The following is a 19,827-nucleotide window of genomic DNA, read 5'->3' on the forward strand; positions in this document are numbered from 1 at the left end:
CAGCTGGCTTCTGCTTCTCCACTTGACAGCAGGCTTCTGGTCTGAAACGAGCCAGGGCAATAGCGCAGCCCTGACTTATTGCATCCCTGACTTGAGAGCAAACCTTGCAGCCCCTGGCATCCCCCAGAACCGCCCTGGCCCCAGCGGTCCCACCGCGGGCACCGGCGGCTGTGCACAGCCCACGGCTCTGCGGGTCAGGGCCGACAGCAGCCCGCGCTCTCCTGGGAACATAAGAAATTTGATTTGTGAGTAATCAGCTCACGGCCTTCAAGGCACGCTGAGCGCAGCCCAGCTGGACCCGTATTCAGGCTCAGCAATCACCTGTGCCTTTCTTCAGGGTCATACCCACCACCGAGCTCGCTGAATGACCGCATCGACGTCATGTATGCTTTCCCGCTGAACCCTGATGGAGATGCTGATGCAGGAGCCACTGCTTACCAATTACGCGCAGGCAGGCAGCTGGTGGCATCGATCAGATTGACAATTTATGCGCCGCTCGTGGCAGCCGGGAACCCGTTTGCTCTTCTGCGGCCGTCTGTCGGGACGGCGCTGGGCAGAGGCTGGTCAGGAGCAGCGAGCCAAGGGGCGAGAGCAGAGCGGGGCGAGGGGAGCACCGGCAACGCTGACGGGCAAGCCAGGGCGTTTTGCTTCAGCTATTTCTCATGCAAAGTCCATGTCCCGGCAAGGGCAGCAGCCCTCTGTCGTACCCAGAATTGCAAACGCTGTGCTGGATACCGCCCGGGCTTTTATTTACTTCTGCACTAAATTCAGCTTTGCCCAGCTCAGACGGAGTGAGTGCAGGCATCGCCTCTCCCTGGGGCAGGGAGGAGGTGGGAGGCAGAGGGAGGACCAGACCCTTCCCCGGCCCAGCAGTCTGAGCCAGAAAACATCTTTAAAACACATCCAGCTGACTTGGGCTCATCTCTAAGTCATATACGCAAGGCACTGAAGTTTCTTCTGTTTCCTTGTGCAAATAAAATCCGCCAGGCCCCAGGTCCCGTCCCTCTCCCGGCGCACTGCACGGCTTGTCCTTCAGCAGAGTCCGGCCGCCCCGCTCTCCCCGGGGAAGCTGGCAGCCCAGACCTACACCCATGGCTGATGCTATTTTAATCCTTTGTCCTAACCACATTTGCTGGACTCTACGGAACAGCCACAGAGGTTTGCTCCAAGATTATGCACCCCTGCTTTCCCCATCTCATTGCAGAGAAAGCTTTAAATTATCTTTTCTGAAGAATTAACACAGTTCACATGAAGAGACTGTTTTAAAGTGAATTTCATAGTAATTTAAGCAGCATAATCGCAGAGCAAATATAACACAGCAACAGCTTACTGTCTGCACCTAATGAAACCCAGGCAGTGGACATAAAACCAAAAACCTCACACTTTGTTCCACATCTCCCCTGGGGAAAATCCCCCCCGGTATGCAGAGAACAGCTCACAGCAGACAGAAGTGGCCTGACAGCAACTCTAAAGGTGACGGCGGAGAGAAAAGCCTGTCGTTCCTTCCAGGGACGTAAGAGGCTGGGTCGGGCACGTGAACGAGACAGCTCTGGGCGGCATCCTTTTATTGCGCAAGTTCATCTTACTGAAGCCAGGAGGTGGTGGAGGAAGATGAACTGAAGGCATCGGTGACCACCAGAGACAGGGACCCCACGCTTTCGGCGAGGACAGGCTTTCGGCAGCACTCACCTGCCCTGTCCTGTTTGGGACCTGCAGCCGGGAGCTGCTGCCCTGGGGATGCACCTCCTGCATCTCCCCACCTGCCTGCACAGGGCTGGAAAAACGCCTTTGGTGAGAAATAGCTCCAAGTCCCAGCAAAAACCAAGCAAGGAGGTTAAGGACCAACTGAACAAGAGTGACGGGTCTTTGTTTCAATGAAAAGAGCCATGATAAACCATAGAGACTCCACTGAAAGAAGGTTACACACAAGAGGGAAACACAGGTCCTCTTCAAGGCAAGGCAGCAAAGGTTTGGGCTATCTTTTCTATCGATATCGTAACTCCACGGAAGCCTGCTTTGGCATGCCACGTTTTAAAGATGATCGACACTGCCGTGCCAGTAAGCGATACCAAAACTATTTTTCTATCATTTACAGTATTACAGCCACAGAAAACCTTGCACAGCACAGGGCCTGACAGCACGGCAGTGCACGCAGCGGGATGCAGGCAGCTCCTCCGCCCGGACCCAGCCTGTGGAAGGGCAAGCGGTCCCCCAGCATGGCCAGCAACACACCAGCAGCTAACGTGTCTGCGGGCACGAGCATCGCGGCTTGGGCTGCTTCCATGTCAAACACGCGGCCGCAGATAAAACCTGCCCTTGACAGCTTTCCTTGACAGCTTCCAGCAAGTTAATACATTTTTATTGACAAAAGATCTCATCTGCTAGTCAGACAACTGCAGAGGGATATGGATGACAGTTATTCTTCTCTTGCTGTTGCCAACACCGAATAAAATACACTCTTTTACCGAGCAGCAAAAAGAAGCCAAACTCAGCTTTTTTCCCTGAGCAGCATTAGCATCTCAACATCATTTAGAAATGTTTGTTATCTTTCATGTGCCTTGAGAGTCATTTTATTACAGTGTAAGCTCTCCGTGAGAGCAGGGCTCCCACAGCGCTCTCCCTGCAACTCGGCAGCCTCCAGGTTGCCCGAAAGAGCACAGAGACCCCCTGAAACACCTCCCGCCTGCAGGATGCTTCGTTTCTAGACCCCCCCACTGGTGCCACCCGGGTGGGCGCAGCCTGCACCAACCCACCTCACTGCCCTCCCGACAGTCACGCTCTGCACAAACCCAGCTCAGACCCAGCCACCGGCTCTCCGGAGCCACGGGCAGGGCACGGACCCAACCGCCCTCTCCCATCCCCTCCTTTACCAGCGAGGCTGCAATCTCAACAGGCGTAACAAGACACGCACCCCCCTGAGAAAACAAGAGAAGAGCTTTTCAATTAGAGGGCTGAAGACGCGTGCAGGCTGGCAGGAGAAAGAGCTGGGCTCCGGCGGAGCCAGGGAAACACCAGAAGGTGCTGGGAGGGAGCAAGGCAGATACATCTTCATCCCACGGGAACTGTCACCGGCTGCCTGCGCTGGCAGCGACGGCAGGAGCAGCAAGCATGTGCCCTCGCGCAAGGGGCAGATGGCACACCACGAGAGCTGGAGAAGTTAATTAGCAAGACAAAAGAAAGCAGCAAGTAGCAGCAAGGCTGTGAAGATCTGCTTATGCACCAAACCGGGGGCATCCCGGAGGTACGTGAGAGGCGAGGAAGGATCGGGGTCCTGCTCTCTAAGGCAGGACCTGGGCGAGAGGGTGCTTGGTGTCTCCGGGAAGGTCCTGGCTCGACGGGCACATCTGGAGGAAGGGAAGGCGGCTGCTCAACCCACCTCCACCCTCGACAGGCAGAGCCTGGTGATAACCCCACGATGCTATCCTGTGCCAAGGGACTACGCAGCAGCAGGCGTCCCTTCCCACTGGAGATAATCCCAGAAAGGAGAAACTTGAAGGAGCTGCCAATTTTCAGGTAGTACAAATGGTATCTTCATTTGTTCTGCTGCTGACATCTCATTGCTAATTGTTGCCAGCCCACGTCTGACCAAATGCTCTAGAGAAGAAACCAAACTTGGGAAAGAGGAGCAACCCTCTTTGCACCCTGCTACAAGCGTCAGCTTGGGATCTGGTGATGCTCTGCATGAAGGGATAACGACCATGTACCGATGCTGCAGAGACAGCTTCTGACTCTAATAACACCTGTATGACCCACACTCCGTGAAGCATCTCTCTCATTCTAAGAGAGAGTGGCAGCAATACTTTCTTCAGTACAAACACGCAACTCTGAAGCTTTTCGAAAAAGGAGGAGCCCAAGACAAAGATGAAATGATTCTGCCTCCAGGAAACAGAGCGTGGAAAGACCAAAGGCACCATGGTGATAGCATTACAGAAATCCTCTCCTAATGCTGCAAATGGTGGAAAAATTAAACGCAAAATTGAAACGAAGCTACGTGGGCCTGTTACCTTCCTAGAGGAACTCTGATATTTATTAATGCATCCTGATTAGATGACCTTTAACAGGATAATGCAAAGAAGGTCATTTTAATGATTATTTTGTCTACAATTTAAATAATCATGCATTCTACTAATAGCTCTGACTATAATTAGGTTTGCCAACTGGATTACATTACACATGCCTGACTTCAGCTCCTGAAGACTTTGCCGTATTTCAGAAAACTTCAGCTTGAATGGTCATGCCAGCTCTGCCTCCTGCAAACAGGAGAGCACAGGAGTGTCAGAGCTTGTAATGAAAACCAGCAGAGTTTAACACTGGAATTGGTGGGTTTGGGCTCACCATCCTCTCCAGAGCAGCTCACCGGTTTTTCACTTCAGGGATGCTGGGGAGAGACCACAACCTGTCAGCACGTTAATGGGAAAGCTGTGATGAAGCTCAGACCTTTTGGCGGATCGCAAGCCCACGCAGCCGTGGGAGCCCAGCCCAGCGGTGCAGTGCAGGCAGAGCGTGCAGCCCTCAGCACCAGCACTTCAAACCTCAGCGCAGCGCACATTCAGACCAAGTTAGAGAAGTAAATGGTAAAAATGCCATTGCCCTCAGCTAGCCAGTAGTGTGTAACAGACAGACTGTCCTCAGCAGTGCCGCTGCCCAAAACACAGACCCGCTATCACATCTTCAGCCATCACAAAAAAAAAAAAAAAAAAGAAAATCCTGCCATGACTTAAGAGCAATCTAGCAGGAAAGCAGCCCTGGTGTCTTCAGTATCAGCATTTATAGCCACAGCTTCATTCTCTATTGCAAGAAGCAATTAATTTCTTTTTTTTTTTTTTACTTAAAGGCCCTATCATCGCTGTATAATTAGTCCTCCTCTCCTAGATGGAAGACTCCTATTCGGTAGGCTTTGCAAGGTTAAACACACACACAGCCTCTCTCCTCAAGGAGGTTCAAACGCAACCAGATCAAACAGAAAACTGCTCCAAAGTAGGACTAGTCAACGGTAACAGAAAGAGACTTTGACATTTCACTGCTCTCCAGTTATTTTGTTATGCTCCAAAAAGTGTAAAATGTCAGCCTCCCCCCAGGGTTATCTGCTTGATACATGTACAAGCCACCATCCCATAACGCACTTAAGCACATACTTAACTTCAAACAGAAGAGTTTTATTTAAGTAATTAGTGTTACTCAGGTGTTTAAAATTAAGCATCCATATATACCATAAGCACTTTACAGGATGCAAAATGCTTTCCTTCTTGATTCTCACTAACTATGAAGTATTACAAAATACAGAGATCAAGGAGCAAACTTAGAATTTTTTTTCTTTTATGATGGTTTTGTTTTTTTCCCTGGGCTCCATGACTAGCATACTAGAATAGAGCAGCTCTGGGGATGAAAAGCAGCAGCCAGCTGGCATTAAAATCTCCAGCCCAGGCTGGGATCTGGCTGGCGCTGCAGCATCTCTCCTTTGCAGCCCCAGCCAGAGCAGCCTCTTCCAGCCGCCGTTCTGCGCTGCCCCTGCAGATGCCGAGCACGGGGATGCCATCTCACTGAACAGATCTCTTCCCTCTCCAGCCCAGCAACGTCACGTGGCCCACTGTAATGACAAACACGCTGCAAGGTTTAAACAAATGCAATAAATTAAACTCATTCTTTCTGCAAGATTTCACTGGATATTAATATTTGTGAAAGGAAAGACAGTTACCAGATTGCTGCACCGACTGAAAAAATGCATAGCTATAATCGTTACAACCTAGATGCTACCAGCGTTTGACATAATTATAGGTCGCTCTGGATTCATGCCGTGGTTATTAGCAACAACAGAGCAGAGGAAAACTCGAGCTTTGCATCAGTTCAAAATGAAGCCCCTGTCCTCGGCTCATTCCCGAAGTAGACAGGACATTGCTGTCTGCTGAAGTAGCTTTCCATCTCCTGATTCAAAGCTCCTTAAGGATTATATTACTATAAGAAGCTTGATTGCCAATGCAGAAGGAACAAAGGTTGCCCTGCATGCACCCCCCAATCACACCCCAGCTGACAGTCGCGCAGGGCTACAAACCAGAGGGTCTCCCAGAGGGCTCTGCTAAATGGCAAAAAAATCCAGCTACAAAAGGGCCATTTTTGCTCCCTGCTTTAAGTCCCAAGCATCTGCATTCCTCTCTTCATTTTCAGAAATAACGTATTAAAAAATTAATTAATGCCAACTGGGCAGCTTTTACCCGTCTGCTCCATGAGCCACAGTGGCAACTCATCCAGCAGTAACAGCAAGCAATAGAGAATTTGAGCAAGGGCCTTTACGCATGCCCTGGTACCGAGTGGCGTCTCTTAAAATGTGAAAACTTAGATTTAATTTAGACCCTTCCCTTCTCAGGCAGAGGCTGCCCACAGTAACCTACAGCTGGCCGCAGGGTGGGAAGAGACACGCGTGGGAGAGACCTGCGGGCCGGGGACCAAGGGACCGTGCCCAGGTAGTGGGACCAGGCTGTCCGAGGGTCCTCACTGCTCCTTGCTTGCCCCAGCTTGGACAGGGCTGGTGGGGAGAAAAAGAAAAGCATTGCATCCACCTTTGGCCAAAACCCCACGCAGAAAGAGAGGAAGCATCTCCCTGGTACCTGCTGCCTTTCCTGCCGGCTGCGAGCTGCTATCCAGATGACGAGCAAGGATGAGAAAGCAGCGCCCGGGCGGGCAGGCTGCCCAACGCCCGAGCAAAGCTCCGGAGGTGGCATCTGGATCACAGCCATCCCCTGCTCTCCCACTGCCAAACCTCATTTTCCTTGAGCAAGGTTAAGCGGTTTCAGCGTTTCCATCTCCCTCTGCCGCGGTCGCCTTCGCTGGCACTTTTCTGCTACTTCTGCACCGCACCGGGGAGGGTTCCCAGCTCTGCCACCCGCAGCGCCCAAAGCACCCACCCAGCCGCTCCCGGGGCTGCTGCAGCAGCGAGGGGCCACTCGCAGCTGTGGGGTTGGGGGGGGGGCACTCGCCCACTGCCATCACCCCCCCTGGGCGCCTGCAGCCACCCAGCGCCCCGCCAGCCCCCCCAGGGGCTGGGAGCCTGGGGGCTCTGCTCAGACAGCAGCTCCTCCGGTTATGTTGCACCTAAAGCAGCCCTGTAAGTAAGATTTCATCTCTGCATGCACAAATATCTAAATGTGTATCTAAACATATATATATTTTGGATAGATGACATACACCTCTTGTAGCCTGGATTAGGTCTGCAGGGTGCTAGACCCACAAGTGGATCTTGCTGCCAGTTTCTTTCCGCGTTTTAGATGACAGAGAATAGAGGAGAGAAGGCACGAGTGTCAGAGCTAAATCCACATGGCCAGAAGGAATCTCGCTGCGTGACATTACTTAGCGGCAAAGGTCGTTGCAAAATGACTGCACGATGGAGGGAGCCCGACGCACGCCTCGCTGCCCGGCGGGCACAGGGCAGGCAGCGCGGGTGGCAGGGGCTCTGCCACGTTACCCACAGCCTGAGCATTAGCTTTGTGCAGAGCAACCTGGACACGTGCGAGTGAGCTTGTTAGCTTGCCTGGATGGCCGAACTCAGCTCTCGGAGAAGGGATCGCCTTCTACCAACCTTACCTCATTTCTCCGTGCCTTCTCCAGTTCTCACCCTGTTTCAGCAGGCACCCACTGCAGAGGAGCAGCAGCAGAGGCAGTGAGTGAAACTGCCCAGAAAAAGCAGAGGCATGAAGGCAAGCAGCGCAAAGCCATCGCTTCCCTCTCATGCAACTCCATCCCCTTGAGTGACACGCTCCGGACAAACGCGCGGGGACAAATGCCGCACGGGCATAGCGTGTGTGCACACACGCACGCTCACACCCAGACCTTACCCTGCACAGACCCTGAGCGTGCCCCTTTGGCACAGGCTCCGAGCATCCAGAGATGGAGACAGAGGGATGCTTTTATCCCTGTCAAGCCTCATCCCGCGAGCAGAGCGATGGAGCCCTGTCCTTGACCGCCTGTGCCTCGCTCCCTGCCAGCAACACGCTGAGCGGGCAGCTCCTGCCCACGCCTCCGCTGGAAGACCCTGCTTGCTCCACGGACACCAAAGACCCCAGGGGCTGGTGTCCTGCAGCCCGACACCAGTGCCACCCTGCCACCCTCCTCTCCGGGCTGCTCCACCGCATGGAGAAAGGGCCACTGGTGCCATCGCTGCTCCCACGGAGGCTGCGCAGGACGGAGCTGCAAACACGCGGCTGCCACAGTTCAGGTGGAGGGTACGGCTGTCACCCGGGCCCAGGAACAAACCCCACCAACTGCTTTGGGGTCAGCGTGTTCAAACAGGACCCCAGCAGCCTCTCCTGACCTCCAGCGTTACGGACTAAGAGTCTGCAGGACCAGAGTACTTCTGGATGCATTAGTCTCTCTTGGGTTGGCATCTCTATCTTGGGTTGGCATCTCTACGGCATCTCCTCTTCCCCTCCACTAACTAATTTTTAAGGTTTAATAGCCACCAATACACCACAATTAGCAGTAGCCCCTATGGAGAAGAAAGCCTTTGGCAAGGAAAGCGATAGTCACATGCAAAGTGCCCAGGGAGGGGGGATTCAAAAAACCATGTAATATCTTGACCAATTGTCTGGTGGGAAGTGGAAATAAAACTAGGCTTACCAAACTGTGCACAAGCCCAAGTCTGAAAGCATCCATTTCGGGGGCTGCTCCTGCAGCACCCCCGGCAGCCACATTGGCAGCACACGGGAGCAGGACCCCGGCTGCTGCGGCACTGACCTGGGCAAGCTGGAAGACACCTAGAAGAGCAGCTCAGCCTGTGGGAAACAGCCAAAAGCTTCATCATCAGCTCGTTAAAACTAACGCTCTGCCAGGCATCCTCTCCGGAGGTGGAGGAGCGCTGTCAGGTAGGCTTCAGCATGCTGGAGGCACCGCGCTGTGGAGTCAGGGCTGGGCGGCTGCAAACACAGATACCCCAAGACATCCAGCATCAGGGGGTCAGCGTCGAAACGGGGTTTTGCACAGACAGGTCCCTCGATCAGCCACAAGCTGGGCACTGGGATAAAGTCACTGCTTTGCTAGAGCCAGGGTGGTGACTGGCTTCAAGGGCAGCTCTGGGAACGTGGGGGCTGTCAGGTACCATCCCACCCCGTCCCCCTGCCCAGGGTCCCCGGCAGCTCTGCGGTGCAGCTGCCCAGCCGTTCTTTGGGACCAAAGCCCAGCCAGATTTCTTGGATCCAAACCAGAAATGCTCCAAACCCAGCACGCTCATACAGGAGGAGAAACCAGACAAAAGGGGAAGCCAGCAAGGCTGCCCTCTGCTTTGCCTGGAACAGAAATGCAGTTCTGGCCAAGGATCCCAGACTCCCAGGACCCACGCTCAGCCCTTCCCCTCCACGTCCCCACCAGCCTCTCCCCGCAGCATCTGCCCAAGGGGCACAGGCAGCCCCCACTCACAACTCCCTGCCCAGTGCTGTACCCGAAAGGGGCCGACCCCCCAGCTCTGCCCCTTCCCTTCGAGCCTCACCCCCTCCCCACAAGCTCCCATTTATCAGAATCACGGCACGCAGCCCCGTTTCGGGCAGGGCGACTGACGACGTGTGTTTAGCCTCCACCTTCAGCTGCCTGTTACACTGCCTGCTCCCACCAGTTCTATTTTTATGGGTGAGAGTTGTGGTGCACTGTCGTTTCCCCAATTTGATCTCTTTTTTTTTCCTAGCAGTTCCCCAAATTAGCCAGTTTCCACGGTAAAACACAAAAACTGCCAGACAGACCTGAAAGGCGCTGGCAGAACCGCACTGAGGAGCCTAAGCCAGCTCTGCTCCACTGCTCCAGCTCTCCCACTCGCCCCCGAAAGCCTGGGGATTCACCAGGAAATTAAGTCCTTGTGAAAATAAGGATGGGGACTTAGTTAGCGGGCATTTGGGTGGCTTTCTGGTTTTTAAAGAACGGCAATATTGTTTTCCAAAAGTCATACTTAGACTAGTATTTCCCAGTAATTTTGTTGTCCTTGATGATGCTGCCCGGTTAGTTCTGTGTTTTCTGAGGGAGCCGGCGCAAACACAGCAACACTGACCATGCAAATCACAAGCAAGCATCAAATGTGCCTGCGGGGGTATTTTTGCTTGAGAAGACCAAACATATTTATTCGTTAAATTAAACCTGCAAGATGATACAAAACCAACTTGAAAAAAATGTGCCTGTTTTTAGCAAAAAGGCCCCCGGGGTGAGGAGCAGGGATGATGCAGGCGAGCGGCCGAGAGCCCCGACACCAGGTAATGCCGAACAACCGCAGGGCAACGCAGGACTGACACGGAAATAACAACGTGGGGCGGTGATGCCTTTGGAAAAAGTCATGAGCTGAGGAGCAACAAGGATAGGCACATTCCCCAAGGCTGACTCTAGTCCAGCAACACAGTAGGCATCTGTTAAACAACAGCTAATTCTTTCAGTTATTTCACTTGTGACAAAAGGAACTGATCAAGACCTTGAACCAAACCCTGCCAGAAGAGAGAGTCTTCTTCAGGTCAGGGCACGTTGGCCAAAGTTTTAAAGCAGCTTTTTAGCTTTTAGTGCTTCATGCATGTTAATTAACCCCAAACCTAAAACCTCAGTTCAGGTGACAGAACCTGGAAACATCATTTTACCGATGGGGAAACTGAGGCTGCGACTCAAGGGACAAAAGGGAGACAGGGCAAGGCTGCAGACTCAGCCCCAAATAGAAATATCTCTGCATTCCCATATGCTCTCCCTGCTCTGCTGAGAGCAAGTTATTGGATGATTTGAAAGTGTTTCAAGTGTCTCAAAAAATATATGAGAGCCCACGCAACTACGAGTAACAAGGCATTAGAGATGCCCGTGAAGTAACGGCACAGAAGTGTCATTAGCCAAGAAAACTGGAGGAATATCTTCTCCAAATTGCTGTGAGACACAGTCATCCACCAAACCCCACGCTGTGCCTTCACTTGGGGCGCTGGACCGGGCACTTACATCCGAGGTATGTACTTACATCCGAGGCAGGGCCTTTATCAGCGCCGGGGCAGGAGAAGGTAACGAACTCATGGCACCGCTTGTGCACGACGAAGCAGCAAACTGCAAAGAGAAGACAGCGACAGCGTCAGGGGTATGTTAAAGGGTTGGCACCACGTGAACCCAGCACTTCAAAAAATAAAAAGCTATTGCATCTGATTTATGAGAAGAGACATCCAGGACTCTAAGCAGGTTTCTTTAAGTAAACCTGTGGTAGATTTTTAAACCTTACTGAATATCATCAACTGGACCAGGCATTTCAGTAAAGCTAAGCAGAAGCAAAATGTTCAGCAAACGTCAAAGGAGGGCTGGGAACCCTTATGTTCGCTTTGAGCTCATTGTCACTCACGGCACACGCTCTGAGGTCACCGTCGTGTATAAAAAGAGGGAGAATCTGGCATTCACGGGTATCTGAGCTGAAAAGTGCATGTGTCCAAAAATGGAAGATTGTACCGATGGGAACAGGTGGGCAGTTTTCCTCCCACAGCTCTGCTTTTCTTCACCAACTCCACAGCCTCCATTTGCCAGACCAGAAGACACGTACATCTTCCTCTCCTCACGCACGCATGTCGATGACAAAGTCACCCTTCTGGGAACAGCGCAGGAAAATTAATCCCAACATGCCACTACCCAGACTTTCAAGCATAAGTATCCAGAGCTAAATCCACATCCCTTAAACCACCAAACCCGTACAGCACATGCTAATCTGAAGCTGCCAGCAGTATTTTTGCAGTCTGTGCAGTGAAAGCGCTGTACTTAAAGGCTAATTTTTCCCCTAAATGCCAAATAAGCACCTTACTTTCAGCGACAGACCTTAAAAAGGCCACTCGGCACTGCAGATAATTTCAACTGACAGCCTAGCTCCTTCTCGGAGGGTCTCAGCCTCCCTCACCCCGACGTCACCTCTTTCTGGGTGCCAGCACCCCCCCAGGTCCAACCGCGCTCTGCACCGTGCCCCATCACTGCACCCGCGCCGCATCCCATGGGATGGGACCTCAGCTCCGAGGCAACACCGCGCATGAAGGGAGCCCGCGCAGGAGCGGAGCGAACCCGACAACTGCTGATTTTTTGGGAACAAAGCAAAGCTGTGCAAAGGCTGCTCTTGTCTGGGGGAAATCCAGGTACCAAACTCAGCTCTGCCTCAGGGGCCTCTTATTTGCCACATCCTTTTCCCAAGAGCCATAGTAACACTAAATGAAAGAGCGAGTGGAAGATGAGATGCACACTCTACCGGGGTTCAGACAAATCGAGCACATAAAACAAATTCGAGCAGTGCAAAAATGAAGTGGGTTTCAATGGCATCGCTATCGGACTTTTCCTAAGGAAGAAGGAAAAGGCAAGTGACGTTTGCCATTAAACTCACAATCCCCTTATTGTGCCCTGCTACATCCAGTTTTAAATTCATTTTCCTTTTCACATTTTTCATTGTGAAAGAAACAAACCCAGAAGGTTTTAGAGGCACAACAGCTGCCAAGAGCTCTCTCCTTATAGGACCTCTCACTTACTTTTCTGAGTCTAACAAATAAACATTTTCTTGAAAACACTGTTCACCATTTCTGTCATTTGCATACAGAAACAGAAGCATCTGGGAAGCAGGAAGGAAGAAATTAGAACTCTATTAGCAAAGATTTGTCCTGAAGTGTGCGTATAAACTCAATAAGGCTCCGCAACACGCTGGAGCGCAGGCGCTGCCGGGAGGTTGCCTGCTGATGCCAGCATCCAGGCTGCGGTGAGAGGATCCCAGCGGAGCTGGAATGATTTTGGTTCGACAAAAGAAACAAGATTGCTACTAGGCTGAACTTCCTAATGCCGGTCCTCCATGCCATATACAAAAAGGCTGTTGGAGGCAAACCTGACTCTGAAGAGTACATAAAGAAAGAAAAGCGGGTCTTGTTGTGCTTCCCCAGCTGCGAAGAAACTTTTGCACTTTGGGGACAGTGATATTTGTTCCTGCTTGGGGAAAATAACCTTCCCGCCTTTGGGGTGACAAAAGCCGGAGAAGGGAAAAAAGCAGGAGTTGTCCGTGCTGGTTCTCCCACCAGGGATGGCTCACCCACAAGTGACTCCAGGTCGCAGGAGATCGCCTGGTTCTGCTTTGCTCGGCACAGACCAGGAGCTGGCAGCAGCTGCCCTCCCACCGCTCGCCCGGTGCTGAGCATCCCGCGGGTCTGCCCGTGCTGGACCCTTCCTCCGGCTGGGTGCATCCAGGGATGCCACCGCACGCGGGCCAGGCTCTGCTCCGCAGGGCTTCGGAGAGCCAAGCCGTCTCCAACCTCTCCCGAAAGGCGTGATGGCCACGCAAGAGCCCACCGCCTTCCTCTTCCACCACCGCAACCTGCCTGGCGTTACAACAGATTTCCTTGCCCCGCTCTTCCCATCTCCTAACCGCTCCTTCCATCTCTCAACACTCCCACGTAACGCGGTGCGCTGTCTCTTTGCCGAGCCGATCCCCACGGCAGCTCCGTGGAAAGCCCTTCGGAACAGCGGGCAGCCCTGCCAGCAGCACCCGTCCGGCTGAGCACACCCCACCTAAGCGCAAATTTCCTGCAATTCAGGAGCAGGCAGAGGAAAGCAGCCTCCCCAAACGCTGCCACCAGCACACGGAACACTCGAGGTATGATGGGGACTAAAAAAAAAGTTCGTTTCTGTCCCTCATAACAGCAGCCTCACCGCCATGGCTATTGCTGCATGTGCTCGCTGCTCTACTTTCCGCGTGCACCTCCCCTGAACAGGGCAAGGGCAGGCTGTCAGTTCGGCTTTACTTTACGGAAAGTCAGAAATCTGACCTTTCTATTTTTGCTCTCTCAGAAAGCTGCAGTGCTTTGGTTTCAAAAGCAACGCTCCTGGATCCCCTCTGCTCCAGGCAGACAGGGCCAGGGCCCTGCTCTGCCAGCTCATTAGCAGGGATGCATCGCTCCCCAGAGTCTGCACTGCACAGCCAGGAGACACAGCACATCAGCAGAGCTGTGGGTTTCAAATGTGTTTTTTGGTTTCAAAAAAAAAAAAAAAAAAATATCTAAGTCTTAACTTCTGCTGTGCACGAGAAGAATCTGCAGTGGCTTTCCATACTCTGCTCATTACACATTTAATTTGTCAGGCAGAAGTTAACTGCAAAGGAGAAACAAAGAGGGAATTTGAAGAAGCAAGGGAAAGGAGAACACAGGACTGATCCTCACAGATGTGCAAGAGGATGACTGGAACAAGCACAGCGCACGTGTGTGCACACACCAACCCTGGGCAAGCTGCTTCCTCCTGCCTCTCCAAAGACACTATGAAAGCAGAACATTTTACATTTTCACTTGCATAAGCAGAAGAGGTGAAATGCCCACTTCCAGTAGCAAGAGAGACTAGAAAGCCAATGTCTGAGAAGCTCAAAACCACCCCAGATTTTTACTGCAGCCTCTCCCCCATAATCTTGTAAGGTTTCACTGAAGAGTTTAATTATTAAAGATGGCATTAAATATACACACACGGGTAACACCTCTGCACTTTGAGCAGGGACCTAAAGAATACGCTAGAAATGCAGTATTTTCTCGTCAACTGGCAAAATAATTGCTGTGTGTTCAAAACATTCATATTACAGTTCAATTAAGCAAATGATAGCCGAGTCACTGTAAGTCATCTTTGTGGCAACTGAATATTTAGCAAGAATAGCAGGTTCTCCAGCAATCAATGTTAACAGAGATTGTAAGGACAATCCGTTGGAAGATGGTGAAGCGTAACACTTCCTTATGCATCCAAAACAAATGAGGCTCCCTACCGACTGCAGCAGTGTGGGCTTTGCATCCAACGCTTCGAAGGAAGCTCTGCAAGCCTTGGAAAGATCCATTCAAACATTTCATGCGTGCTTAGGTGAATACTCAATCCACGCAAAAAAAGGGCCAATAGAATTAATCGGGTACAGGAGCTTACGCCAGTAATCCTGCCTTAACTCCTAAACATGCATCCTACCCAACAGATGCGAGAAGATTTGATAGCTCTTTCCTCCCGTGACTAATCCGGTGCGTTACGCTGGGAGATTGCTCGCTTTCCACCCTGCCGAGCAGGAGCGCGGTGCTGGCTCTGCACAACCGCGGTACCAGGACGGGCACCCAGGCAGCTACGGCGGGTCTGCCGGGACGGGCGCTGCCGTGCCGCTCCTGGCTGCGTCGCGCTTCAGCACTTTAAGCCTGGATCTTTGTCAGTTCAGAAACTACAGAACAAGCAGCAGCTTTCCCAGGATGCTAATTAGACAGTTAATTTGTAAATCTTATTATATGGATAATAAAGTTATCAAATCCTACTGGTGAGCTACAAACGTCCTGAGTCATTTATATACAACAGAAATGAAGCATCAACCTTTACCTTTTGTTATTGCATAACACAAGAACGTTTACTGGCCCTGAATTCTTCTTTAGGGCAATCTCCATTGCAGGCATCTGGGAGACATCTCTGTCTCGGGGGAAGCAAAGGATACAAAACCCTACAGAAGACAAGCAGCAGAGCCCTCGAGCTCAGTGACTCTCCACAGGCTTACGAGACTTGCTGGAACACACATTTTTAATAGCAGCCCCAGCACAGTTTCTCAGATCTGGGGAGACTTGCACCAAAGCATCAGAGCAAGATCATGCACCTCCATTCCCTGTGATCCCGATGCAGTTTGGGGAAGAAAAATCTCCTAGAAGGTTGGTTTTCAGAGCTAAGAAACCACAATAGCAACAGGGCACCAGGGTATTTTCAAACCCTAGGAACTAGCCTTATTTTGAAGGATGAAAAGAGAGAAAATGCTAATGATGTTGCTTAAAAAAAAAAAAAATACACACACACACTTAAAGGCTTCTTGGCCTAAACCACTGCTCAAAAATCCTTGAGAAAAACCATAAAGCAGTTTCCCAAGCTGATCACAGAACCTGCCGACAGAAAAACCTCATCAAAATGCATTCCAAGTGTATGAACATTGCAGAGCACGTGTCCGGCTGCACCTCCAGCACGGGGACGGACCTCCTGGGGAAGCGAGGGCTGCGAGCGCAGCTCAGCAGTCGGCAGATCATCCATCAGCTCCGGGCTGCTGACAGCCGGCCAAACCGGGCTGCTGAACGCAGGGAGACAGGCCAGCAAATTAAAGCTTTATTCAACGGCATGCGGTCGGGAGCAGTCATACGTTTGCATGTTTTGGAACAATGCTGCAAATTATTGCAGCAGACAGAAGCCCCTGGTAAGTCCTCGGCAACGGCAGGAGGGACAAACCCAGCACTCGACTGCGCTGCGCGGAAATACTGCAGCGAGAAGCGGGGTCCAAGTCCCCTAATTGTTGAGGACTTTTGCCATCACAGACCCACAGCCGGTGACCAAGACGAGTGCAAGCTGAACGCTGCTCTCGGAGGTGACTTCCCTCCAGCTCTGCCGGTTGCTGCGTGTCCCCTGCCGTAGGGTGAAGTCGTGCCCCCACGCCGGGACCCCAGCAGTTGTCCTGCGAGGTCAACGGGACAGAGCGAATAACAAAATCCTCAGCGAAAGTGAAAAATAAGAGAGGACAGGACCTCGACACTATTCAGAGTGCAATTAGAGAAGAGCAGGTGCTTCCAGCGTCATGGAGCAGCCTGGCAGGTTTTAAGGTACATCACCTCGACGTGGGGGAGAGCTGATGGGAGCAGCCAGCTCCCAACGCTGCGCACCCGGAGAGCTGCGCAGGGCTCTGGCACGGCGAGTTATCAGCACGGGGACTCAACATACAGGCACCTGTCGCAAGCATCCGAGTTATTAAGGCACCGGGCAGAGTCACTAATAAGGAATTTCCTTGCAGCCACCACAGCCTGTCACTATGGTGCAAGCCAGTCCTGCGGGAACGGAGAATCCCCTCGTCCCTGACGCTCCCAGTAAAAGCAGCTAAAAACTCTTCGTTGGAAGGGACGGGGAAAGACGTTGCAGCACGACAGGGCCAGCATTCATGCCACTCAAGGCTTGCCAGGACAGGCTGGGCAGCTGGCAGCCCTTGGCGGGGGGATGCACCCGTCCACCCCGTGCTCTCGGGGTCTGCGAAGGAGCGTGGTCCCCCCTGTTCCTGCCTGCCCTGTGCAGGGAGCAGCCCCAGCCCATGGTGCTAAAGCCCACCCGTGGTGCAAGGGGCTCCCACGGCTGGTAACCCGGGGCTCCGCTCTTCTCCCACGTGGCAGCCCAGGGAAGCAGGAGCAGCCCTGGCCACGCTGACTTCCCCTGATGATGAGCAACGCAGGTATCGGCACCTTTGTCTCGCCAGGTCTGTTCAGAGCGAACAGAGCGCCTGTTCGCTGTGCGTCACCTGCACACGCACCTTCCTTCTCCTTTGGAATATTTTCTTTTCTTCTGTTTACAAAATGTAAACAAATGCAAAAGAGTTTCCCCACCATATGCACCACGGCTCACCTCGCCTGCTCCGTTTCCATTCAGATGCTTTCCCAAAAGCAGACAGTTGGGCAGTCTGCCCAAAGATACAACAATGCTGAGAGATTTGCTCTTAGAATACAAAATCCTTCCCAGTCCAGTGGCTTCTGCCCAGAAAGAGCCCTTTATCAAAGCTTTAAGCTCCTTACACTGGCATCAGGATACCCGGGGAGCCAGCCCAACCTGAGCGCAGGTATTCCCAGGAATATGAAAGCCCAAGAAAAGTCTCAGGGTTAGCATTTTTTTTGCAAACTCTAAGTGTCTGAGACTGCAGAGCCCGTCCCAGCCAGCAGCGCAGCAGCAGCCCCAAGGGCTGGAGCTATTCCTCTGCCGGTGCCGTTACTGCCAGGACACACGGTTGTCCGACGCAGCAGCGGCCAGTCCTGCTCAGAGCGGGTCTTTTGGGGCCCCAGTTCTCCAGCATACTTCGACCTTGCTCTGGATCAGGTTTGGGGGACGCTAGAAGCCCACTCTAGAGGGAAAGCTGCCTTGCCCCGTACCCTGGCCACCCTGCAGGGTCCACTCCGTGCAAGGAGCTGGGTGACTGCGGAGGGTCCCAGGTGCCGGAGGGAAGGCAGTGGCCTCGTGCCACCCGCAGCACCACATCTCCACACATCCCGGAAAAGCCGGGAGAGCCCCAAAGCTGCCTCCGAGCCCCAGCAACCCTGACACAAGCTCTTGGCCATCTGCACGGGGGTCTGGCACCAGCCCACAGCTGAGGGCTCAAAAATGCCAGGAGAGCACAAACCTGCAAGGTCTCTGGCAAGCAGAGCAAGGTTGGCTCGAGATGATAAATCATTTCCTGACCCCTGCACGCTATCGGCTTGGAGCCTGCCACATGAGATCTGATTAGCCTCATCTCCCACATGAAATGTCGTTAGCTGGCAGGAAGGTATCCAGCCCTCCTCAAAAACCCAGACGCTGTGACAAATGACTTCCTGCAGGAATGAACCCTGCCTAGCAACTCCATGCTGCATAAAGCAGCCTTGCCTTTTACTTGATCTCCATTTGTTCCTTTAATTTCATTGCATGAACTCCTTGTCCTGATGTTCTGAAGAAGGGGCTAATCAATTTTTCCCCCGAGTCCTTCATGAAATGCATAATTCAGCAAAGTCACCTCTAATGCCTCCCTTGAGTACATCTCTTCCCAGAATACACATTCCCACTGAAGGGAAGCCCTTTGTCCACCTCCACTGGGTAAGGGAGAGCTCTGGAGGCACCAAGAACAGTCTCAGACACAGTATGTCAAATAAGGCAGACAGATGGAGAGTTAACAGAGACAGAAGAAGGTTCAAGCAAGATTCATCTCAAAATCAAACCCAGGGAGGAGTTAAAACCTCCCCAGAGAGCTGACAGAGCCATGATTTAGCAGATGGTTCTAATATCATGAAGCTCAAAGATTATTTCGAGCGTATCTCGGTGCATAGCTGCTCCCTTACAACCTATGGAAATTCTCATTTGGATAACGTTTCCACTTCCTAAATAACAAGAGATTCAGGAAACAGCTTGAAATTTGGATTATCAAAACTGGAAAAGTAACAAGAAGGAAAAAAAAAAAAGATTTTTAAAGGAGCTTTGTGTTGATCCACCTACGCTGGGCAAACCCATGGGGTCAGATGCATTGGCCTGGCCTTGCCCCAATGATGTACTGACATGCACCACAGCCAGCAGTTGCCCACAATTTTCCATTCCCACGTTAAAAATAAGGCTCACTACATCAAACAAAGCCAGTGAAGCATGGTAATCATGAAATAAGGGGAAAGAAGGTTTCCAGGAGGGGAAGTCCTGAATTTCTGACAGCGCTTTACAGCTTTTAATCACTTACAGTACACAGAGAGAAGCTGAGCTAAAATTTGTGCTATTTGGATTTAATCCCCAGCTTTGGTTAAAAGCTTTCTGGAGTTCTTACAACACAACAAATACCTTCAGCCCCTCATCAGACTTCAGCAGTTTTCTGGTTGTCAGCTCCAGAGAGACACAGTAAAAACAACCGTGCTCTGGGGTTTTTGGACTGCAGCTCTCCTCTACAGAAACCCACCGGGGAAGAGCTCCGGGGATTGGGACGATGGGGGTTTATGGAGAGTCCAGGCTGATGCACTGGTTGTTAGTTGCTCGTTGGACCGGAGGACAAAGCAAGAGACACAAACCCCCTGCCCTTACTCATTCGCTCCGTGCCTGCCTCCACCACGGCGCAGCAACCCCGAGGAACGACGAGCAACTTTTATCCCTCGGAAGCCACTGCGGGTTTTGCCGATTTGCACCATTGGGTGCACAACCCTGGAGTTGGGATGAGCAGGAAGGTTATCGGAGGGGAGAGGGGGTCCTGGGGACCAGGGGCAGAGGGAGAGGGGGAGACACCGCTGGTGTGAGCAAAAGGTAGAGGGGTGCGGGAGGTAAGGAGTGCAAGAAGACATTTCTGTACGGTTTGGGTTTCTTGCAGAAAAGGAGAGCTGT

General features: G+C 52.2%; 1 protein-coding gene across 2 annotated transcripts in view; it reads right to left on the reverse strand.

Annotated features, from left to right (window-relative positions):
* Window positions 1–19,827, reverse strand: part of PRKCB (protein kinase C beta) — a 131,693-nt gene that overhangs the window by 68,694 nt on the left and 43,172 nt on the right. For both annotated transcript variants that reach the window (XM_075058348.1, XM_075058347.1), the window contains exon 3: window positions 10,955–11,037. In XM_075058348.1, coding sequence (XP_074914449.1) covers window positions 10,955–11,037 — 83 coding nt within the window. The remainder of the gene's footprint in view (window positions 1–10,954; window positions 11,038–19,827) is intronic.

The sequence above is a fragment of the Buteo buteo genome, chromosome 27, assembly GCF_964188355.1.
Source record: "Buteo buteo chromosome 27, bButBut1.hap1.1, whole genome shotgun sequence".
NCBI lineage: Eukaryota > Metazoa > Chordata > Aves > Accipitriformes > Accipitridae > Buteo > Buteo buteo.